At 41.7% G+C, this 19,938-nt stretch overlaps 1 protein-coding gene across 17 annotated transcripts in view; it reads left to right on the top strand.

Annotated features, from left to right (window-relative positions):
• The window catches only part of ADGRV1 (adhesion G protein-coupled receptor V1), a 304,201-nt gene that overhangs the window by 245,724 nt on the left and 38,539 nt on the right, over nt 1-19,938 (top strand). For 16 of the 17 annotated variants that reach the window (XM_054186136.1, XM_054186133.1, XM_054186132.1 and 13 more), the window contains one exon: nt 14,416-14,537. In XM_054186136.1, the coding sequence (XP_054042111.1) occupies nt 14,416-14,537 (122 nt within the window). Of the gene's footprint in view, nt 1-14,415; nt 14,538-15,779; nt 16,171-19,938 lie in introns of those variants that run through there. The other variant, XM_054186148.1, reaches the window with a different exon arrangement.

Raw genomic sequence — 19,938 nt, 5'->3', positions numbered from 1 at the left:
TCTGTGAAAGTACTTTAATGATGAAACTCATGCAGATGCTTAACTGTCTGAGGAGTGTAAAAATGTGTTAAACCCCAAACAAGAAATCAGTATCACTGGTGACGTCTAGTCTAGTAAAGAGAACAGCGATAAGGCACGGCACCGCCCTGCCTGGAGCACCGTGTCCTGCGTTTGGCGGGGGGTACGGAACAGAACAGCCCTGTCCTGGGGAAGGCTGGGGACGCTCAGGAGCCGCGAGAGCTGGGGTGCGGGGCAGCCATCCCCTGCGAACCCCCCTCCCCGTGCTCCTCCGCCCGGCCCCAGGTGATGGGCACAGCTCCTGGCCCTGGTGTTTCCCAGCACATTCAGTGGCCGCGCAGCGATGCGCGCCGGCGTATTTGGAGTTAATGCCTCTGTTTTGAACTTCCCCAGCGTGGCTCGCAACTGAAACATGCTGGAGAGATCTGTCTCGTGCAAAACAGGAAGCATCGGTCGGTCTCCTCTCTTAGAACAGTTTCAAATACAATAATGTTCCCAAAATAAAGTTGCAGCAGTTCAGAACATAATAATAAGACACTCTGTGGGAAGCTTAGAATAATTCTTTTGCTTTCATGGTGGTTTCGGAAAAAAAAATCTGAGCTTTTTAAACAACTGCAAATATATAGATTTTTAATAGGAGTGTATCTATTTTCTCCCCGACTGCATGAAGCCAGTTGGATTTTATAAACTTGTGAAAGAATCTTGAATCATTTTTCCCAATTCATTAGATAAATATCATCTGAACTTAAAAGGGACAGTGTATTATTAAAAAATTCCATTGAGTAGTCCAGTGCTTGTAGCTGTTCAGATTTATAAAAAGTAAGTCTCTTGTTCAAAAGCTCAAATTTCCAAATTTGTATTATTAAATGAGGGGCTGTGGGTTTTTTTGAACATTTGGGTTATATAAATGTATTCCCTTTATGAGAAAATAAAAGAAAAATTATTATCTGGTCATTTCTTCAAATATTAATTTCTTTTTTAGTGGCAAAATGTCAGCTTGACTAAAAGCTATATGAATTTGAATAAGGTCTGATAAACATAGCTTATTAGTGTGATACTCAAGACCTTACTTGCACTTTACTTTTTTCTGATGTAAAAGGGACTGCCTGGAGCAATCATAGAGGTGGCTCCTTATTCGGTCTTAAATAATATACAGTTTATTTATTTATAAATAGCTTTTTTTTAGTATCTCTAAGGATGGAGATTCCATATTCGTATGTTGAAGGATAAGGCTTGTCTCCGAGCAGTTAACGCAAAACCCAAATACTGAAACAATACCATAAATAAAGTTGGCATGCAAAATGGCAGAAAGTACTTAAAGGAGCTATAGAAACATGACATCTAGAAGTGAAATAATGGGGTTGAAACAAAACTTTGTTTGATTTAATATAGGATTCAGGGTGGGTTTTTTTCTCCAATAGATTCTAGAAAATGTTATAGGGAATGCTGAGGTCCCAGAAGAAAAGGGAAAAAAAACATCAGGCAGAGAGGTATTCAATAAAATGTCAATAATAATGGGGTTTTTAAAAGCAGGTTGTAACTTCTACTACTTGTGCGCCTTCGTGGGAAACTGGCATTTTCCTACCATAGGGCTTTTGCAAGCACAAGTGAAAGTACCTCGTGCAGTGTGGGTGAGGGCAAGTTGGAGAGAGGCTGTTTTAGAGACAAAAAAGTGCTACCTGCTGAGGTTTACAGTGCCTGTGGTTGTGTAAGGGCTCTCTGCGTAGCTGCGTTTATAGTATAAGCTTACAGAAAGAAAGGCCTGTGATTTCTCTGGTTTGTAACATTGCCTATAACTACCTAACATGGTACTAACTGGTAACAAAAGGCCTCTGACTTTATGACTGATTATTTCTGTCCTGAAATTTGAGATGGTGGTAGTATATTTACATTATTTTTAATATTTTATGGGTATGTTGTTCTTTTAGAGGCATACCAAAGGCAGTTTGCAGTGGTAAGACCTATTACCACTCTTAAATTTTGAACCACTCTTTGGAGAAGTTCACTCCACTGCCATGTTCTTGCAAACTCAGTGGGACCTGCTGCTGCTTCAGAGTTGTTTTTGCAACCGCCACAGAGGACACTGTGGGAAACACCGCACTTCCCAATGGCAAAGTTGCTTGCAATCTAATCTACTGCGTGATGGTATCTTGCTCCTGCAACAGAGAGGGGGTCCTGCGTCACACCACATTCGGGCTTCAGTGCAACTAACAAGATCCTGTGGGATAGGGAGGTCTTTTGGCAGCGATGCCTCTTTAAGTTGCACAGGCACCCATTATTTTGCTGTTGTTTACAGCAGTGAGGATGCCAGGGTTTCTCTCTGTTCCATCCAAAACCAGAGGAAAGTTGGACCCACCAAGCAGCAGTTGTCTATGTGTAGTGCCTTGTTCTATCTTGTCTCCGGCGTTCATCCCCATATTGATTTCCTCCCTGTTTGGTCACCCACAACAATGAATTCCTACAGCAAAAAAACCTTCCCCAGACTCCAGCCTGAGCTTCAGTACCCAAATTTCCCAACTTTGAACAGCGTGATAAGTAATGGAAGAAAAGAAAAAGAAAAAAGAATATTCAGTTCTTTGGAAAACTCTCCACTCTCCATTAGTTACCTTCTCTAGAAAGAGAATAAAATTGTGGGTGAAAGGCAGTGTAAACAATTCTGACATATTGAGTGTAGGGAGCTGTAAACACAGAAAAAAATAGTTTTAAATATGCTTTTACTTTTACTAGTAATTGTGGACACCTGTTCATTTAAATTCCAGAGAGCAAAGAGTATTGCAGAATCAAGAAAGTAGCCTATGTAGACATTTAATTATCATTTACATAGGTATTCATACAAACACCTATTTGCATGTGAATATTTGAACTGGAAGTGTTTATTGCCCTGCTGGGGGTCATTCAGCTAGAAAACAGTTAAAATTGCAGCGTGATACAGATGACCCTGTGTGGATTCTGCAATAATTCATGCAAAACACTACTGAATGTTGCCAATAAATATAAAATAGCAAGGTGCCTTGCTTGCACATTACATTAAAACAGAAGAAAGGGTTGGATATGCAGATTTGAAAGAAAAATAGAATTGTTACCTGGCTTCCAAGTGTACATACTTTCGGTCGTTTCATAGATTGTAGGAAAAGCCACTTAAACTATAGCTGGTACTTCTGAAGTTCCATATTTGTGATCGCTACTTCACAAAGGCTATTATTAACTTTGAGAGAAATTCAATAGGAATAGAAACAGCAAAGTTTATCCTCATTTGTAGTTTATACTTTTTCCAAATAAATTGTATATGCAAGTGGCTAAGCTAAAAATTGAGACAAAATGTTTTCTTACTCTCTTTTCTCCTGTTGTTGGAATACTCCGAAGCTTGCCTTGCAAAGAAGGTTCATCTTGAGCTGTCAAGAATCACAGAATCACAGAATGGTTTTGTTTGGAAGGGACCTCAAAGCCCATCCAGTGCCACCCCCTGCCCTGGGCAGGGACACCTCCCACCAGCCCAGGTTGCTCCAAGCCCCGTCCAACCTGGCCTTGAACACTTCTGAAGATGGGACGTTCACAACTTCTCTGAGCAACCCCGGGCCAGTGTCTCACCACCCTCATCATAAAATGCATCTTCCTTATATCCATTCTAAATCTACCCTCTTTCAGTTTAAAACTATTGCCCCTTATCCTGTCACTACAGGCCCTGGTAAAAAGAGAGTGTGTTGTTACCCAGGCTAAAGGGGACTCACACGTGATTTTGTTACTGAAAGTAGGATAACAATGCTGGGTTTCAAAAATTTGCGTGCTTCTCATTGCCCTGTCTGGAAAACCAAATACGTGAGGTTGCCCTCTCACACCTTTTTTTACTGCTCCAGAATTGCTCTGTTACTAGCTGTGTTGTTTTGCACTGTAATTGGTATAGCTTGCTAAGGTCAGGAAATTTTCCTCAACAGTAGAAGGCTAGAAGAAAGGGCAATGGGAGAGTTGAGAATTTATTATCTTGTAGAGCAAGCAGCTCTTGCTCCCCAAAAGCGAGCGTTGGAAGATAGCGTGGAAGCTGATTTACAAAGAATGACAACTCTACCTCTTGTATATTCTTTCAAAGATGTGCATTGAGCTTGCAAGAAAAGAGGCTTCATAGAATCATAGAATCACAGGGTTGGAAGGGACCTCTGGAGACCATCCAGTCCCACCCCCTGCCAGAGCAGGGTCACCTAGAGCAGGCGGCACAGGAACGTGTCCAGGCAGGTTTGGAATGTCTCCAGAGACTCCACCACCTCTCTGGGCAGCCTGTGCCAGGGCTCTGCCACCCTCAAAGTGAAGAAGTTCCTCCTCATGTTTGTGTGGAACTTCCTATGCTCAGGTTTGTGCCTGTTACCTCTTGTCCTGTCCCCAGGCACCACTGAAAAGAGCCTGGTCCCATCCTCCTGACACCCACCCTTTCAGTATTTATAAGTGTCGATAAGGTCCCCCCTCAGCCATCTTTGTTCCAGACTGAAGAGACCCAAATCCCTCAGCCTTTCTGCATCAGAGAGGTGTTCCAGTCCCCTCATCGTCTTGGTAGCCCCTTGCTGTCCCCTCTGCAGCAGTTCCCTGTCCCTCTTGAACTGGGGAGCCCAGAACTGGACCCAGCACTCCAGGTGTGGCCTCACCAAGGCAGAGCAGAGGGGGAGGACGACCTCCCTCCACCTGCTGGCCACACTCTTCTTGAGGCACCCCAGGATGCCATTGGCCTTCTTGTCCACGAGGGCACATTGCTGCCTCATGGTCATCCTGTGGTCCACCAGGACTCCCAGGTCTCTTTCCACAGAGCTGCTCTCCAGCAGGTCAGCCCCAACCTGTCCTGGTGCGGGGGGTTATTCCTCCCCAGGTGCAGCACCCTACACTTGCCCTTGTTGAATTTCATAAGGTTCCTCTCTGCCCAACTCTCCAGCCTGTCCAGGTCTCTCTGGATGGCGGCACAGCCTTCCGGTGTGTCAGCCACCCCCGCCAGCTTTGTGTCATCGGCAAACTTGCCGAGGGTGCACTCCATCCCTTCATCCAGGTCATTGATGAATATATTGAAGAGGAGTGGACCCAGCACTGACCCCTGGGGAACACCACTCGTCACTGACCTCCAACTAGACTCTGTGCCCCTAATCACGACCCTCTGAGCTCTGTCTTTCAACCAGTTATCTATCCACCTTACTGTCCGTTCATCTACCCCGCTCTTCCTAAGCTTCCTAAGCTTCAGTTAGAACTGACTGGGTTTGCCAGCCTTTCAGCAAACGTGTTCTGTTGACTGATTATTCTGCTATATATAGAAACTAACTTCTCAAAAGCTAGCCTTGACAGGAGCCAAGTCAGAAGCGTGCATTGGATAAACAGGCTCTAGGTGAACTAATATTTAAGTTTTCAACAAGAAAGACTGTTTTTGAAGGAAATCAGGTGGTATAAAGCAGGATGGTTGTATTTGGCTGAAATAACAGGAGGTTGAAATAGGCATGTATGAGATGATTATTCTTTCTTCTTGACAGTCCTAACATGCAAATGCAGAAATTGGAGATGAATAAGATGGCGACCCAATATACATAATTTTCTTTTCCAACAGTTTGCTAACTTTTCATAATTTCACAAAAAATATTTGAAAATATAACTGAAAAATCTGAATTGAAAAATCACCTGCATTTTTACCTTTGTGAAGAGATGACCTCTATTGACTGAATATGGAGTGGCGTAATTTTCATGCCCTACGCATAAATACGCAGTAGCATTTACGTGATTCAGACAGCATCATTGTAAATGTGCCAGAATTAATTTAAAGATTAAAACTTTATGTTGCCAAAATAGAACTTCATGAAGAATGCCTTAGATATTTAGATGTAAAATTTTAACTACCTTCTTGTGTCTTTCTTGATATAAATGTCTTTAATATTTTTATTGTCTTAGCAGTGTGCAATTCCTGATCATGACAGAACATGCTGGATGGTTCACCTATACCTACTGCCATGTTATCTTCTCAAGAAACAAATAAGCCATACAAAATGCAAGTACAGGACATTCCAACCATGTTTCTGTGCTCAGGAAATGATACTGAAGCCAGGGCTTTTGATTCTAAGAGAGAATGTATATCTAAACCTGTAGTTACATGTCTTCCTTATCCTGTGAGCTAGATGCTAAAATATTTATCTTCAATTATAAGATACATATCATTTATCTAAGAGAATTGAAGGAACAGCGAACTGCAGAAATGCTTTCATCTTAAGATGACAATATGCATCTAGAAATCAAGAACCAGATGTTGGCTACCTCTGAACTAGGAGTTATGTACATTATTCACAGAATTCATCACAGTCACACATTGGATATAATATTTTAGTCTTCATAGTGCTCCAGGGGCTTTTCTTTTTTATAATTAGAAGGAAAACAAATCTTTGCCTCTGACATTTTTACAAATACAGTTAAGACGAAAGGCACAAGCATAATTACAAGCTGAAATAAAGAACAAAGATCTGGATAAGATAATAACTTAAATGCATCATCTGCACTCATGTAGTTTAGGTTGTTTGCACAGTGCTCCACATGCCCAAATTACCTTTCTTCCCTTAAAGAAATCTGAAGAAGCAAGTTAATTTGCATAAGTTATGCCCGTACAGTTGTGAAATTAGCACTCATTTAATATTTTGCATAATACTTCTCAATAATTTTATTATATGGAGATAAGTAGGTACGACTTTTTCTTTCTTTTTTGATTTGCTGTTGTTCTGGGATTTGCCATGTCCCCTGCGTAACAGTAGTCAAATAAGCTATAATAAGATGCCTTCATTTGATTATACCATAAATTGTCTTAAAGATGTATGAGAAAGTCTGTCAAAAAAATGAGATTTAGTGAGAATGTTAGAGAGGCCATGTAGTCTTCCTGCTTACGGGGAGGTATGCTTCTCTTTTAATTTGAAATTCTTCCTTGCCACAAAGAGCAGCAGATCAAAAAGTATAAATGAAACAAAAATAATATTTTTACAGGTTTTCTCCTTCCTATTTTTACAAATTATCTATGAAAAAATTTGTCCAGTTGGATTTCATGGACGTTTACCTACCAGCTTTCTGATCTGCCTATCAGCTACTGTTAAATTCTGCAGATCTTTAACATTCCTAATCTGGACTCAGAAGTTCTGTCATGAGTCACTGATTGCATGTTGGTGGTACCGATGGTATTTTCGCCTTTGAACTCTATGAAGAAATCTGTTAGCTTCTTTATTTTGGCCACAAAATCCTGTTACCAAACGCCTTTTCTACAGCAGTTGTCAAAAGCAATCAGAGCCAGCAGGTTATGGAACACTATTATTCAAGTGTATTTAAAAAAAAAAAAAAAAAGAAGGTTTGGTGGCATTTTCATAGATCTGTTGCTAAGTTTAACCCATGACTTCTTAAGCAATAATCTGTAAATGTTTTACTAATTTAGGTCTCCCACGAATCAGTGAAATTCTGTGAAGCAATACATTCTCCCCAAACATCTAGGAAAAAATATGTTTGTAAAGATCTTTCAGGTTTTGCAGTAGGTCTTTATGTCTAGCCAAGAACAATTAAAAGTAATTGAAGTTGCATTATCAGTTTAACAACCTAAGGGGAAGACATATAGTAAATATTTATAGGTAAACTTAGAAGATCATTAAAGCTGTATTATTTAATTGCTTCTTTTATTGACTTTCCTATTTTTAGAAAAAAAATTAAACACTTCAGGCAATAGAAAAACACATAATATGGGCCAACACAGTGGTGAGAATATAAATATTTGGATACCATGTGAAAGTATAGTGCATTCTTTTTCTTCCATAGTCAAATCATCTAGAGGTTTGCTGCAGAGACATACCCAGCATTACACTTTTAATATTATTTAATAATTTTTAATAATTGTAATATTATTTAATAATTAATAACTAATATTTTGCTATTATTTAATATTTGATATTATTTAATAATTTCCCATTTTATAATTTCTGTTTGATTTAACATCAAACAGAGGCCACAGAGATGCTCGAGGGCTGGAGCCCCTCTGCTGTGAGGACAGTCTCAGAGAGTTGGGGGGGTTCAGCCTGGAGAAGAGAAGGCTCTGGGGAGACCTTCCAGCCCCTTCCAGGCCCTAATGTGGGGAGAGCTGGGGAGGGATCAGGGAGTGTAGTGATAGGATGAGGGGAATGGTTTTAAACTGAAAAAGGGCAGATTTAGGTTAGATATTTGGAAGAAATAGGTGCCCAGGTTGCCCAGAGAAACTGTGGCTGCCCCATCCCTGGAGGGGTTCAAGGCCAGGTTGGACGGGGCTTGGAGCAACCTGGGCTGGTGGGAGGTGTCCCTGCCCAGGGCAGGGGCTGGAACTGGATGATCTTTAAAGTCCCTTCCAACCCAAACCATTCTATGATTCTATGGTTCCGTGAAAACAGGTTGTGGCAGGCACCATCAAATTATTTTTTCATAATCAAAAGGCACTACACAGGGATAAGAGAGGTTAGTCACGTGAACTGTCCCATCATTAGGTGAAATTACAGTTACATATATGAATCCACCTCAGTCTCCAACTGGCCATTAAGTGAACCATCAAAGGTGTGACAGTGGACTGCAAGGCTTCCACCTTTTTCTTCTTCATTCCTCCTCCTCCTCCCAGCCTTGGACTACCAAGAGGCATCACGGCTCTCAGAGCTCTCAGCGCAGGGGCAGCGGTTGGCAGGCGTCTCCTTCCCATGCTTTCCGAGATAGGTGTACCCTGCGTATGGAGGGAGTTAGTGCCCAGGATACTTTGGACACTGGAAAACCATCACTCCCTTACTCTTTTTTCCTTTCTCTGCAGTGTCTGAACCAGCTCTGCTCAGTTGGTACAACCTATTCCAGGCCCCAGCTATGAATCAATTTTAGGCAATCTCATTCTGTGTTGTGAAATTTTGTATTTCTCCCCATTTTTCTACTCCTTTCGGGCACGTAGGTGTGACAGCCATTGCAGTTCTCATTTCTGAAGGCGTCATGCCAGAGGGTGGCCGGACCACAGTCCTGAAGGTGGTAAATTCTTTGTGGACCTCAGTAAACTGCTGCGACCTGTTAGGTAAAAGCTCTAAATACATGAGCCTCATCATCACATTATTTCTTTGTGTAGGTCCGTACAGATGTCTTACAGCACAGGAGGAGATCGAACTTAAACTTGTCACCATAGTCCTTCTTTTGAGGTCTATTTCAGAAATACAAAACTCTGTGGGTTTCCTTTGTTACAGATTTAAAACCACTGTAGGTGAAAGCATAGCTGTTTGGAAATGCTCTGCGTTTTTTGTTTGCGTCTATTTCTTCTTCTTGCTTCTGCTATAAGGAAAAGCAAACAACAAGCACAAGGCTGACAGCTGTTTCAGCTGAGCAATCTGGCATTTTATTACCTGAATCTTATGCTATTCCTGTGGAGTTCCTTCCTTGGAGTTAGTTCTGAATTATCAAAGTTCACCGCAATTGGTTCAAGATGAGGTTTTGAAACAGAAGTCCCCTGAAGACTACTAAATAGAATGAAACTGTGTCTGGTCCAGGAAGCTCCCGAGTTGTAAATGGGAGAATTGCTGGGAGAAATATCACATCTGGCCAGCTTTTTTGGCCCTTGGAGGCAAGGCCAGATAAACTTCTGTTCATACCCAGTACAGCTTTTTAGGTTCCCATTGAGGTAAACACATTTTTCCAGCATTTTAATACATTTCCTAATTCATGATTTTTGTAATCTAATCCAAACCTGTCATGAAAATATTGCAGCCTATCTTTCAAGTTCTCACCAGCATTGTTTGTATGTAAATGGCTGGAAAAAACCTTGTGTTTACTCTAAGAACTCCCCTACTGCAGTAAAACTACAGTTTTACCACCCATAAAAGCTGACTACAGTGTACCGCAGCTCTCAGAAGAGTAGGTATTGCAGGAAGAAACAGCAACACAAAAAGACACGAGTTAATAAGGAAAATAACCTTTTCTCAGCAATGGGGAAGAAGTAAGAAATAGTGGGCACGTTTAGTTGTTTGTTAAATTTAAAGTATGTAATTTCATATACCAAGCTGGACTACAGTAAGTTTTCAAATTCTAAGAAACCGCGACTAGAGCTGCATAAGCTGCATTTATCTGTATTGAGTGGACAACTCTGCCAATGTTTCTTAAGCTTGTAGTTAAGGAAAAGGGGAGATGTTTCAGGGAGAGGCGTGAACGGTCGGGCTGGTGATACATGCATATATACATACATGAGGAGTGAGTGGATGGGCTGTTGCTTGCTTAAACAAAATCTTTCACTGTGCCTAGTACTAACAAAAAGTAATGGTGTAAAAAAAAACATATGGACCAGTATGGTTTGAATACATAATGCCCAAGAGAGCTCCTTGACAATGTCTCCCCTACATCACACTGATGCTGAGGCTCCAAGGCAGTCCTCTATGTGCCAAGGTTTACTCAAGTAGTCTAAAGGCGACGGCTTGCACTTGGATTTAGAGTAAAAATCTTGTCCGTGAAACTTCGTCTGCTCAGAAATATGCTTTGAGTTTGTTTGGGAGGGGGTTGTTGGTTTTCTTTCCACAGGAATGAAACCACAGGTAACTAGACTGTCTATTTTTGTTCACTTCAAGCCCATTTATTGGCATCCTTTTGCTTTATGCAGTGCTGTTGTTACAAACTTAAAATAAATTGTTGCTGGTTTTCTGATATGTTTGTTCTGGTAATTGGGCTTTTATTTGATTAAATGCAACAAATGGTTTGATCAAAATGGGCGAAGAAGATTGAAACAGCTGAAACTAAATGCTGCCAAAGTTTCAACTCTGTATTAACCCTTTACAATACTGATAATGAAGCAATTGTTACTGAGAAAGATAAAAGCAGAATCGCAAACTGTACGAACATTCAGGTTCTGACAAAAAGCAAGTATCTCCAGAGCATCTTTATTGTTATAATGCATACAGAAATCGACGTGTTTGCACTCAGTAGCATTCATTACATAAAGTTCTGTCAGAATTACCCAAGGTACACTCCACAGAGGTCTTCGTAGCTTCAGTGAGGTTGGTTCTGGTTTTACCTGTGGTAATTTCATTCTGGTGAGATGGTACTGAATTTATCAAATTTCCCCCTCACGTACACCTGAATGTAATAATGTCAGATCATTGTACATCAAAAGTATACGATCTAGATATCATATTGCTCCATTTCCTCTGGCTTTACGTACACAGCTATTTCAGCCATCCATGGTTTCAACAGCCTAGAGGTGCTAGGTTATGATTAATATTGTGGTATTTTTCCTTGGGTGATGTTTATGCACTAGAAGCAGAAATCACGGTGTTGATTCATGGTGCTTGTTCTGCTGCCTGCAGTTTGCCCCTCCACAGTTTGCTTTCTTCTCTCCCCTGCCCCCCACCCCCGAGTCAAACCATATTGCAAAGTCATACAAAAGCCAAACCATTATTCAGTTTCCCGAGATAATTTTCTTCATTGTTCGCTTCGCTCTGCGTACAGCATTTAGAATTGTATGCATTAGTGATCGTTAGTTGGCAGTCCATCGTATCAGTTGAATTTCATAAGTAGCTAAAGTTTATTGCATGATTTTGAGATTTAAACAAGAGGATGATATCATTCCATTCATATCTGCGCACTATTACATCAAGGAGTTGCTCTACAGATAATTACTGAATTTACCTTTAGAATCACATTTACATGATGTATGTTTTCTTATTTTTTTATTTTGGTAAATTTCGTTATTATAACTTCAGGAACTTTGAGGTTGACAGTTCTTTGATGGTTTTTATGGTGAACATCATTGTTAAATACACAGCCAGTAAGTATTTGGATTCATTAGTGTACGCAATGTAGGATAAAGAGAAATACTTAATGCTCTGCTTCTTACTGTACTACCTGGTACTTTAGAGGGCTTTGCATTTTTAATTATTGTAAAAGCATCGTGATGTTGCCCAGGTATATTAGTAGCTGTTGTAGAAAAGTTTGTTTCAATATCCATCAAGGCCACAAGGAATTTTTCCATTGTGCCCCAGGGACTTTGAGATGGGTGCTTTGTGTGCAGGGGATGCTGATGTCTGTGGAGTGAGGTGTGAGAAATACATTGCCTTTCCGTTCTACTCATGTAAGAAAATCGACCTCCTCCCAGACAAATGATCTTTAAGGTCCCTTCCAACCTAAGCCATTCTATGATTCCAAATAACCAGGGTGCATAGCCTTCATCACTTTCCCCTGATGCTTCTCTGAAAAATACACGTGTATTCTAGTGTTATGGTGTGGATCAGGGATGGATTGGGAAGTCTCAGGCCTTTAATATAAATTTTGGCCAGACCTCACCTCGCCATGGGACGAGTGATGCAGGCGCTTAATGGGCATCGGTTGCCATTTGAGACAACCAAGGTTATCCAGTCTGGCCTCCAGCATTCCCTTCGCAAAGATGGGTCTTCCACAGGTCCTGTGTTGCATGTACTGACTGTGTACAGATCCTTTAGGTCCCCTGTGATATGAAACCCATGAATCGAATGTGCAACCTGCTCTAGGTGACCCTGCCCTGGGGGGTTGGACTAGATGATCTCCAGAGGTCCCTTCCAACCCCTACCATTCTGTGATTCTGTGATTCTGTGAATGCCGTTCTAAGGCACCAGCACCACCCACGATGTCCCCTCAAGCCCTGCTGGAGGTCCCTATCAGCCTGGGGCTCGCGGTTCTGCATCCTCCCATTGGCTGGGAGCGAGCTAGCAAGCCTGCACGCACAGAAATAGCCAAGCTGGAGAGGATTTATATCATGTCCTCAGACATGATTGGCAGGACAGGAGCACCTTAATGATGATTAGAGCTGAGCTTTCAAACAACTTTACGTAGGGAATCTGCTTTTCTTAATGCTGCAATGGCCCTTATTATTTTTCAGTAAAAACAGGTAGGGGTGGTTTTGTTTTGGGGGTTTTTTTTATGATTTTGTTGTTGTTGTTGTTGTTTGGGGTTTCTTTGTTTTTGTTTTTGCCACAGAAAAAGCAAGGCCTTGTTAAGTGCTCCTAAGAAGTAAGTTTATTTTAATACTTTCATTTTATTGCCTCTAGTCCTACGTTACAACTGCCCTAGCATAATGCTAATTTTCATGTGTAGCACAGTATCTTATTATAATTCACTAAGAAAATACGTATCTTTGTTAAATGCGCTATCAAACAGTGGTTGCAGAACAGCCCGGGCTGAGGTTTGCACCCTGAGTGTTATTAGGCTTTAACAGGGGAAATGTCAGGAATACAGCGCCTGCCCGCATTGTGCTTCGAGTCATTCCTTGTTCATAAAAATACGCACATGCGTTTCTGCTAAAGCAATATTTACAACCCTGAAGCAGCTGCTGCCTGCCTCGCTGGAAGCTGGTCTTGACTTTGGCTCTTGCCTGTGTTCAGAAGGCACTTGGTCTTTGTACAGTATTAAAGAAAATGCCTAAAGTGCTCCCAAACTGCTGTTTTTAGGACGGTGCCTGTCAAAAGTACGTCCCCGCTCTTTGCTGATGCCACATGGCTAACGGGGAGAGGGGCAATGCCTGGGCGAGCACTTTTGTCCACAAAGTGAGCAGACCTGGGCAAACATGGACTTTGAAGTCTGCCGCGGATACGGTCAACACGGCGGCGGGGGGGGACACAGCGGGAGTGAGCTGGGGGTGAAAGCTAACTTCTGCTGTCCTTTCTGCAAACTTTGTCCACGCAGACACCTTCCTGCCAGCCTTCCTGAAATCTTTTTACAGTAGGGAATATAAAATGCAGCTGTATGTGCCTGTGTGCTTAAGGACGGGTTCTGCATGTGTTTTGGAAGGTGGACGAAGCTAAGTGGTGCCAAGTCCCTGTCTGGGGGGCTCCTCGATTGAGTGGAGGTTGACACTTAAAGTTTTGCAGGGTCCGATGCCTTCTTGTGTTCGGTTTGCAGTGAAAGTAACAACAAATCAGAGAATAAGCTATTTGTATAATTTCTATACAATTCTATACGCTGCCAGAGCCGTAGCAGTTTTTTCTACTGACAATGCTTTGGTTCTTTTTCCCTTTCCCCTCAATTCTTGAAAATCCGTTTCCTCCCAAAATTTCCAGAGTTTGCCAAGAGCTCTCCCGTCCTTTCCCCGAGGTCAGTGTGTTTTCCTACCCACAAAACACCCATGCCCGGTTTGCTGAGCTGGGCTGTGTCCCCCTCCGGCCCCTCCATCCCCCAGCCCCACCGCCGACCATGTCCTTCTGCTGGTCTCCCGTCCCCAGGGGGGGTCCCGAGAGCCCTGGGACCCCCACCCAGCTCAGGTAGGAGACGGGGCTGCCCATCGCTGGAGAACGAACTCCAAGGTTGTCCAGAGATGGCAAAAACCACCACGTCCTGCGTCGCTAATGTGATAAAAGTGGTGGGGTTTTTTTCCCAGGGCGCACCAGCTGCAACACCGTGTTTGTGTTTTTTCAGAGATCCCCTTGGTCTTGTACCTCTTTGCCCTAATTTCTGTCACCTGGCTGTGGGGAGGACTGCACATGGCTTACCGGCACCTCTGGATGTTAGTCTTCTTCATCATCTTCAACAGCCTGCAGGTAAGAGCCGGCGCCTTTTCCTTCGGTCCCCTGGCAGGGGTGGGGGCCATCCCCAGCCCTCACAACACGTTTGGCATTCGCCAGCAGAACAACACCCAGAAACACGTTCTGACACGGTGGAGGTGTTAGTTATGTATTCCGTTTACTCCTCAAATTAACATGCAGAATGCATATTAAAGCAAGGGAAGCGTTGTTTTGAAACAATGGCAGTATAATTGCATAGATTTAATTTCATAGCTAATACACTGGGAAAGAAAATTGCTTGCTTCTATATTTAATGTGTTATTGAGATAAGTATACCAGTACAACCGAAATGTCTGCAGCCTTTGCAAAAACGCTACTGAACACAAACCAATATTCTGTATCTGTTAACTCTAATATAAAAAAACCCCAAAACAACACATAGATATAAAAGTATATAGCACTAATATTGAATTTTTGCCATTATGAGGGGTGAGGCTTAGTTTTTCTCATGCAGCATGCATATTGGTAAAGTGAAGTTCTTTTTCAATGGAAAAATCAAATATAGACTGGATGTTGCTTATTAGTTACAAAACACGCAAATAGCCCTTTGCAAAATTTTACATGTGTAAGTGCTGCCACTGGACTCAGTACTGCATGACACTGCGTTCAGTGCCGTACTGCACATTGCAGAAGTGTTTGCAGAGTAGAGGTTAGTACATCACGGATGGGAAAACGCCTCTGATGCCTGAAAACAGTGAAATTAAGAGGAATTTAAAAATATATATGTATCCAAATCTATGGCGTGCAAATTCCTCTGCCATTTTTAGAATAGAAATACCTGTGAGAATATGTGTTATTTTCCAACATTAAAAATCCTTGTACCTCGTTAAATAAAAAAATAATTTAAAAGGTGTGTTTTCACAAAAGAGATTTATTTTAGGTTTTAATTGAAAAGGTGGGAGTTTCCTTAAGCAGCCATCTAATATTTTCAAAATGTACATCTCAGACATGATTTTTTTAGATTCAGAAAAAAGATCATAGAATCACAGAATCTTCATGGTTGGAAAGGACCTTGGAGATCATCGAGTCCAACCATGTAGCGTGTTCTCCTCATGATACATTTGATTATTCAGTATATATTGTCACTTAACTGCTCTGTGTATATCGGCATATATTGGCACAAATTAGTTATGACGAGTTTTTTTCTCTGTGCAGTGAGGTGAATAGATTTGCTGCAGTAATTGCCTGCAGCGTAGACATGAAGTTGCTGTCTTGCAGTGGGACTGCCGCAGCTCTGCAGGACTGTCAGAAGTGCCAAAGCACATTCCCCCCCTTTTCCTCTGCCCTCTCAGGGTACGGGAGGACCCCCACGGGAGTTTTAGCACCACAACTGCAGCTACTGCAGCTTCATAGTGAAACTTCATGCCTTGATGTAAAGCATAAAAGCGTGGTGACGCGTGTGTGTACGTGTACATACACAGAGATATATTTTTATATACCCTTCCTTACTGTCTCCCTTCAAAGAATTATTTCTAGAATCCAGTCGAGGTTTGTGTTGCATAGATCTGTCTCAGATAGATACAAATTTCTGAAATGGGTAATTCAATATAATAGAGTTTTTATGGCAGAGGTAAAACAGCGCCAGAGTGCTGTAGTATGCATGGGTATTTGCTTTAAAATAAAATTACTTTATTGCCAGTGCAAATTGAAAGGAGAGGGATATGAGTACTCTATGAAAATTGTCATTCTTGGCCAGACTGTTGACCCTTCTGCGTAATTGCCGGAAGAGACTTTATATTAGTTTGCTTTATATAACTTGAAATTTCATTTTATTCAAGTAAAGTTCAAAGCCACAGAGTTATTGTTATTTTAATTAATTTTGTCATTTTCAAGACATCCATTCGTGCAATAGGACCAAGAAGTAAAACAGGATGTTGAAAGCCAGCCGTGTGAAATACGAGGCCCACAAGGTCCGTGGGGGATTTGTTGCACTAGTGGTCCAGCGTGATGGCAGGTGATATGGAAAACACAGATACAAAAGCGTGCCTAGAATAATGTTTAAGTCATGACCGCTATTAGAGGTGCACCACTGCGTGACTCCAAAGTTAGGATTTTGCTTAAATCCAGCTAAAAGTGAGATGGTATCAGCAATATTTGCATTTCTAAATCTATGTGAAGTTTTTCAGTTGTTTATATTTAATTCTCTTCATGTGGTTTTGTTTCCATTCATGCACTCTAAAAATATTTGAGCTTCAGAAGTACTTTTTTTGTTTCTTTTATTAGCTGATCTTTGGTTGCTGACTGCTCTCTTATCAGCATTGCTTGTCCATACAAAAGTTTAATGCCAATAAGACCTGCAGAGGTAATACGTAACTCTTGTCTGTTTCTGCTGGAACTTTTGTGGCGTACTATAATGTCAGAAATATTTCTACCATAATTTCATGCAACTGAAGGAATGCATAGTTCTGTATGTATTGTTTTGTTACTCAATGACCTGACATAAACAACTTTCACTACCAAGAGCTATACTTGTCTGTTGGCTGTATCCTGCAGCAGGTGGTGCACCAAGGTCCAATAACCTCTGCCAGCAGGTGCATTTGTAGTCTTTCAGAGTCATGGCCCCAGTTGCGTCTCCACCCTCAGTTGGACAGCTGGGAAATAAATATATATTCAGAAACTTTGTTTGAAATCCTTCAGAGGAGCCAGGAAACGGAAAATTAAGAAGCCAGGTAGTACAAGCTTCACTCTCCATTGGGTGGCTGGCCTTACGTTGTTGTCATTGCCGTGCGACGCCACGCACGGAGCACAGCCTGGGTTCCACACTCGGGGCGATGCCGGACTGCCCGCGTTGCCCTTCCGCCCATAATTCTTCCTTTAACTCTCCACCAACACGAGCTCCTGCTTCACCAATAAGGTGCCGTCCCTTTTGTTTTGGCATCAATTCATTTGGCTTCTTGCCCTATACATACAACGTAACTGTAGAGGTCAGCTGGCCTGCAGGAGATACTGCAGCATCTCTACCGAAATTACATCGATATTGATCTTCCACATCAAAAGGAGGAGATCTGTTGTTTTAGTTATTCCCAGCCCTGGAGAATCTGTAAAACCTCGAATATTAAATAAATTTTCCTTTATTGAAAGGAGATACAAAAATTTCAAATGTGTAATCTCCACCTGATTGATATTTCAAATTAAAATGTGCAGGTCTGTAGCTGTAACTCAAACAGCAGTAAATAAAAAAATTTCCTTCGAGCTATGAAGAGCTCAAGAACTTCAGGCTTCACATTTTAAAAACAATTTTTATCCTCTTTGGGAATTTTCAGGCATAGAATGTAAAAGGACAGTACCCACTACCTTTTATTACTAGACATTGGAAATTACTATTTAAAGTATAATGTTACCAAACATTTAAAAGGAAAAGACACATTTTTAGTGTTGGGTACCCTGAGAACAGTAATAAAAAATGGAGTAGCTCTTTCACAGCCCTATAGTTTTTACATTTGTTTGTTTGTTTTAATAGGTGATTGTCTTCAGTGCTTTGTAAATCTCTACAATAAAACAAGTTTAAAAAACATTTCCTGGAATACCCCCACATTTTAAATAACCGCCCCACATATATTGTTCTCCTGTTTCAAAGTTAACATTTATCTAATCAGGAAACAGAAAAACAGACGTGTGAATCACGTGACCAGACATGCCACGTGAAATGAAAAACAAGGAAGGAACAAGGTGAATAGTCTGTAAATTTCCTTAATCTGTGCTTTTCATCAAATAACCAGATGCACCAGATTGTCTTAATTAGAGAAAATGTCAGTGTGCAAACTGTTTGGCTAGGAGAAAATTATGTATTACGAATACTGAACAGTGAGTAAATGAAGGTTGTGCTGGAAGCAGGTAGAGCTTCATAAAGCTTTTGCAGACCACGCGCCCAGTAACGAGGGGCTGGTCTCGGGGGGACATGCACCCTTCTGAGAGGTCCTTCGGGCCACCGAGCTCGCAGGTTCACCCACGACATGGACAGCCATGTCCAGTCTCCTTTGAAGCTTTAATCTCAGCCCAGATATTTGGGAATGGGAGAGGAAAATGGGCCGTAACGGTGGATAACACATTTTGATAATGATTTTGAGGGGAACTAGCTGTCTTGTAGAGCATGCTGTTGGCCCCTCGTTCCCACGCGTTATGTCTTTATCAGCTCTGAGAATTGATAATGATTGTTAAAACGAGGCCATTTTTCTGGAATAAAAAGTTGTTTTACCGTTTATTGGTGGGCATTTCTGTTATATAATGTGCCCTATTTCAGTTGGAAAGCAATTCAGCATTCATTAAGAGCTTTTCCTCAACAAGAATGAGAAAATGCAATAGTTTACGAGAAACAGACCTGCTTCCCTGCTGCTCAGGAGCAACAGACCGTGTAACAAAGCAGAACGTTACCCATTAATATGTGCTGGGTATCCAAACGGATTCAACTCAGGAGGCTGTAAGGGCACTGGGTGTTATCCAATTTAGTTGTTTAGCCATGTGACATACATTTCCTAGGACATGCACTTGATAGAAGAATCATCCACTAAGGACAAATTGTTTCCGGGCACTTCCTGCGGGAAACGGTTCCCATCAGAGACGAGTTTATAATACGAGCTATTCTAGCGCACGGAGGGGAAAGCTAGTCCTTTCCCTGTAGCTTCTAGAATAAACATGCAAAGTGCCCTATGGGGGGACAATAGCCGACTTACAAAACAAAAAATAAATTTAGAAAAGCACAAGAGGAAAAGGGCAAGTTGCGTGTTTGGGTTATCTGATGTTTTGAGCTCCTTGGCAGTATGCTCCTGCTTATATTGTGTTGCAGCATCTGTCTTGCAGAAACATACTCCAAGCTCTCAAGCGAAGGGCCTTGGCTCCTCATCTTTTCACTTGCAAAAGCGAGAGGAACGTTTACCTCTTTTCTTTGCATATGACTGCCTCCGTGGATTTATTCAGGAGATTATTTGCTGGGGTCAGGAGTGAAAAAATAAGCTGGTGTTTTATGTGCTTCTCTCTAAGGGTTAGGATTTTCTCAAGCCGTTTTGCATACGCTGTGCTCGTATAGATGATGGCCGTGTTTTTCGTGCGGTTAGGGGGTGTTTCTGGTTTGTACAGCTAATGTCATCAGCGGTGTGTTTGCCGTTCGATGGATCCAAAGTTCAGGGCGGTGGGTGGATCGCTTCCCATTGTTTGCAGGGGGGTTGGGTTGAGGCTTCAGACCCGTTCTCGGGCTCTTCACCGCAGCCAACTTTCTGAGTACGATCTTGATTATTCTTTGGATGTATTTCCAGCCAAAAGTGCTGAACACCCCAACCCCCCCATCTTATAATTTAGAGTGTATCTATCTGCACCAAAAACTACAAGGTATTTGATACCCCTGAGCTACCCCTGTCATGGTTTCCTGTGCTAACCACCATGT

This window comes from Rissa tridactyla, chromosome Z (assembly GCF_028500815.1).
Source record: "Rissa tridactyla isolate bRisTri1 chromosome Z, bRisTri1.patW.cur.20221130, whole genome shotgun sequence".
NCBI lineage: Eukaryota > Metazoa > Chordata > Aves > Charadriiformes > Laridae > Rissa > Rissa tridactyla.
The sequence above is the reverse complement of the archived record's forward strand: the minus strand, read 5'-3'. Positions and strand labels throughout refer to the sequence as shown.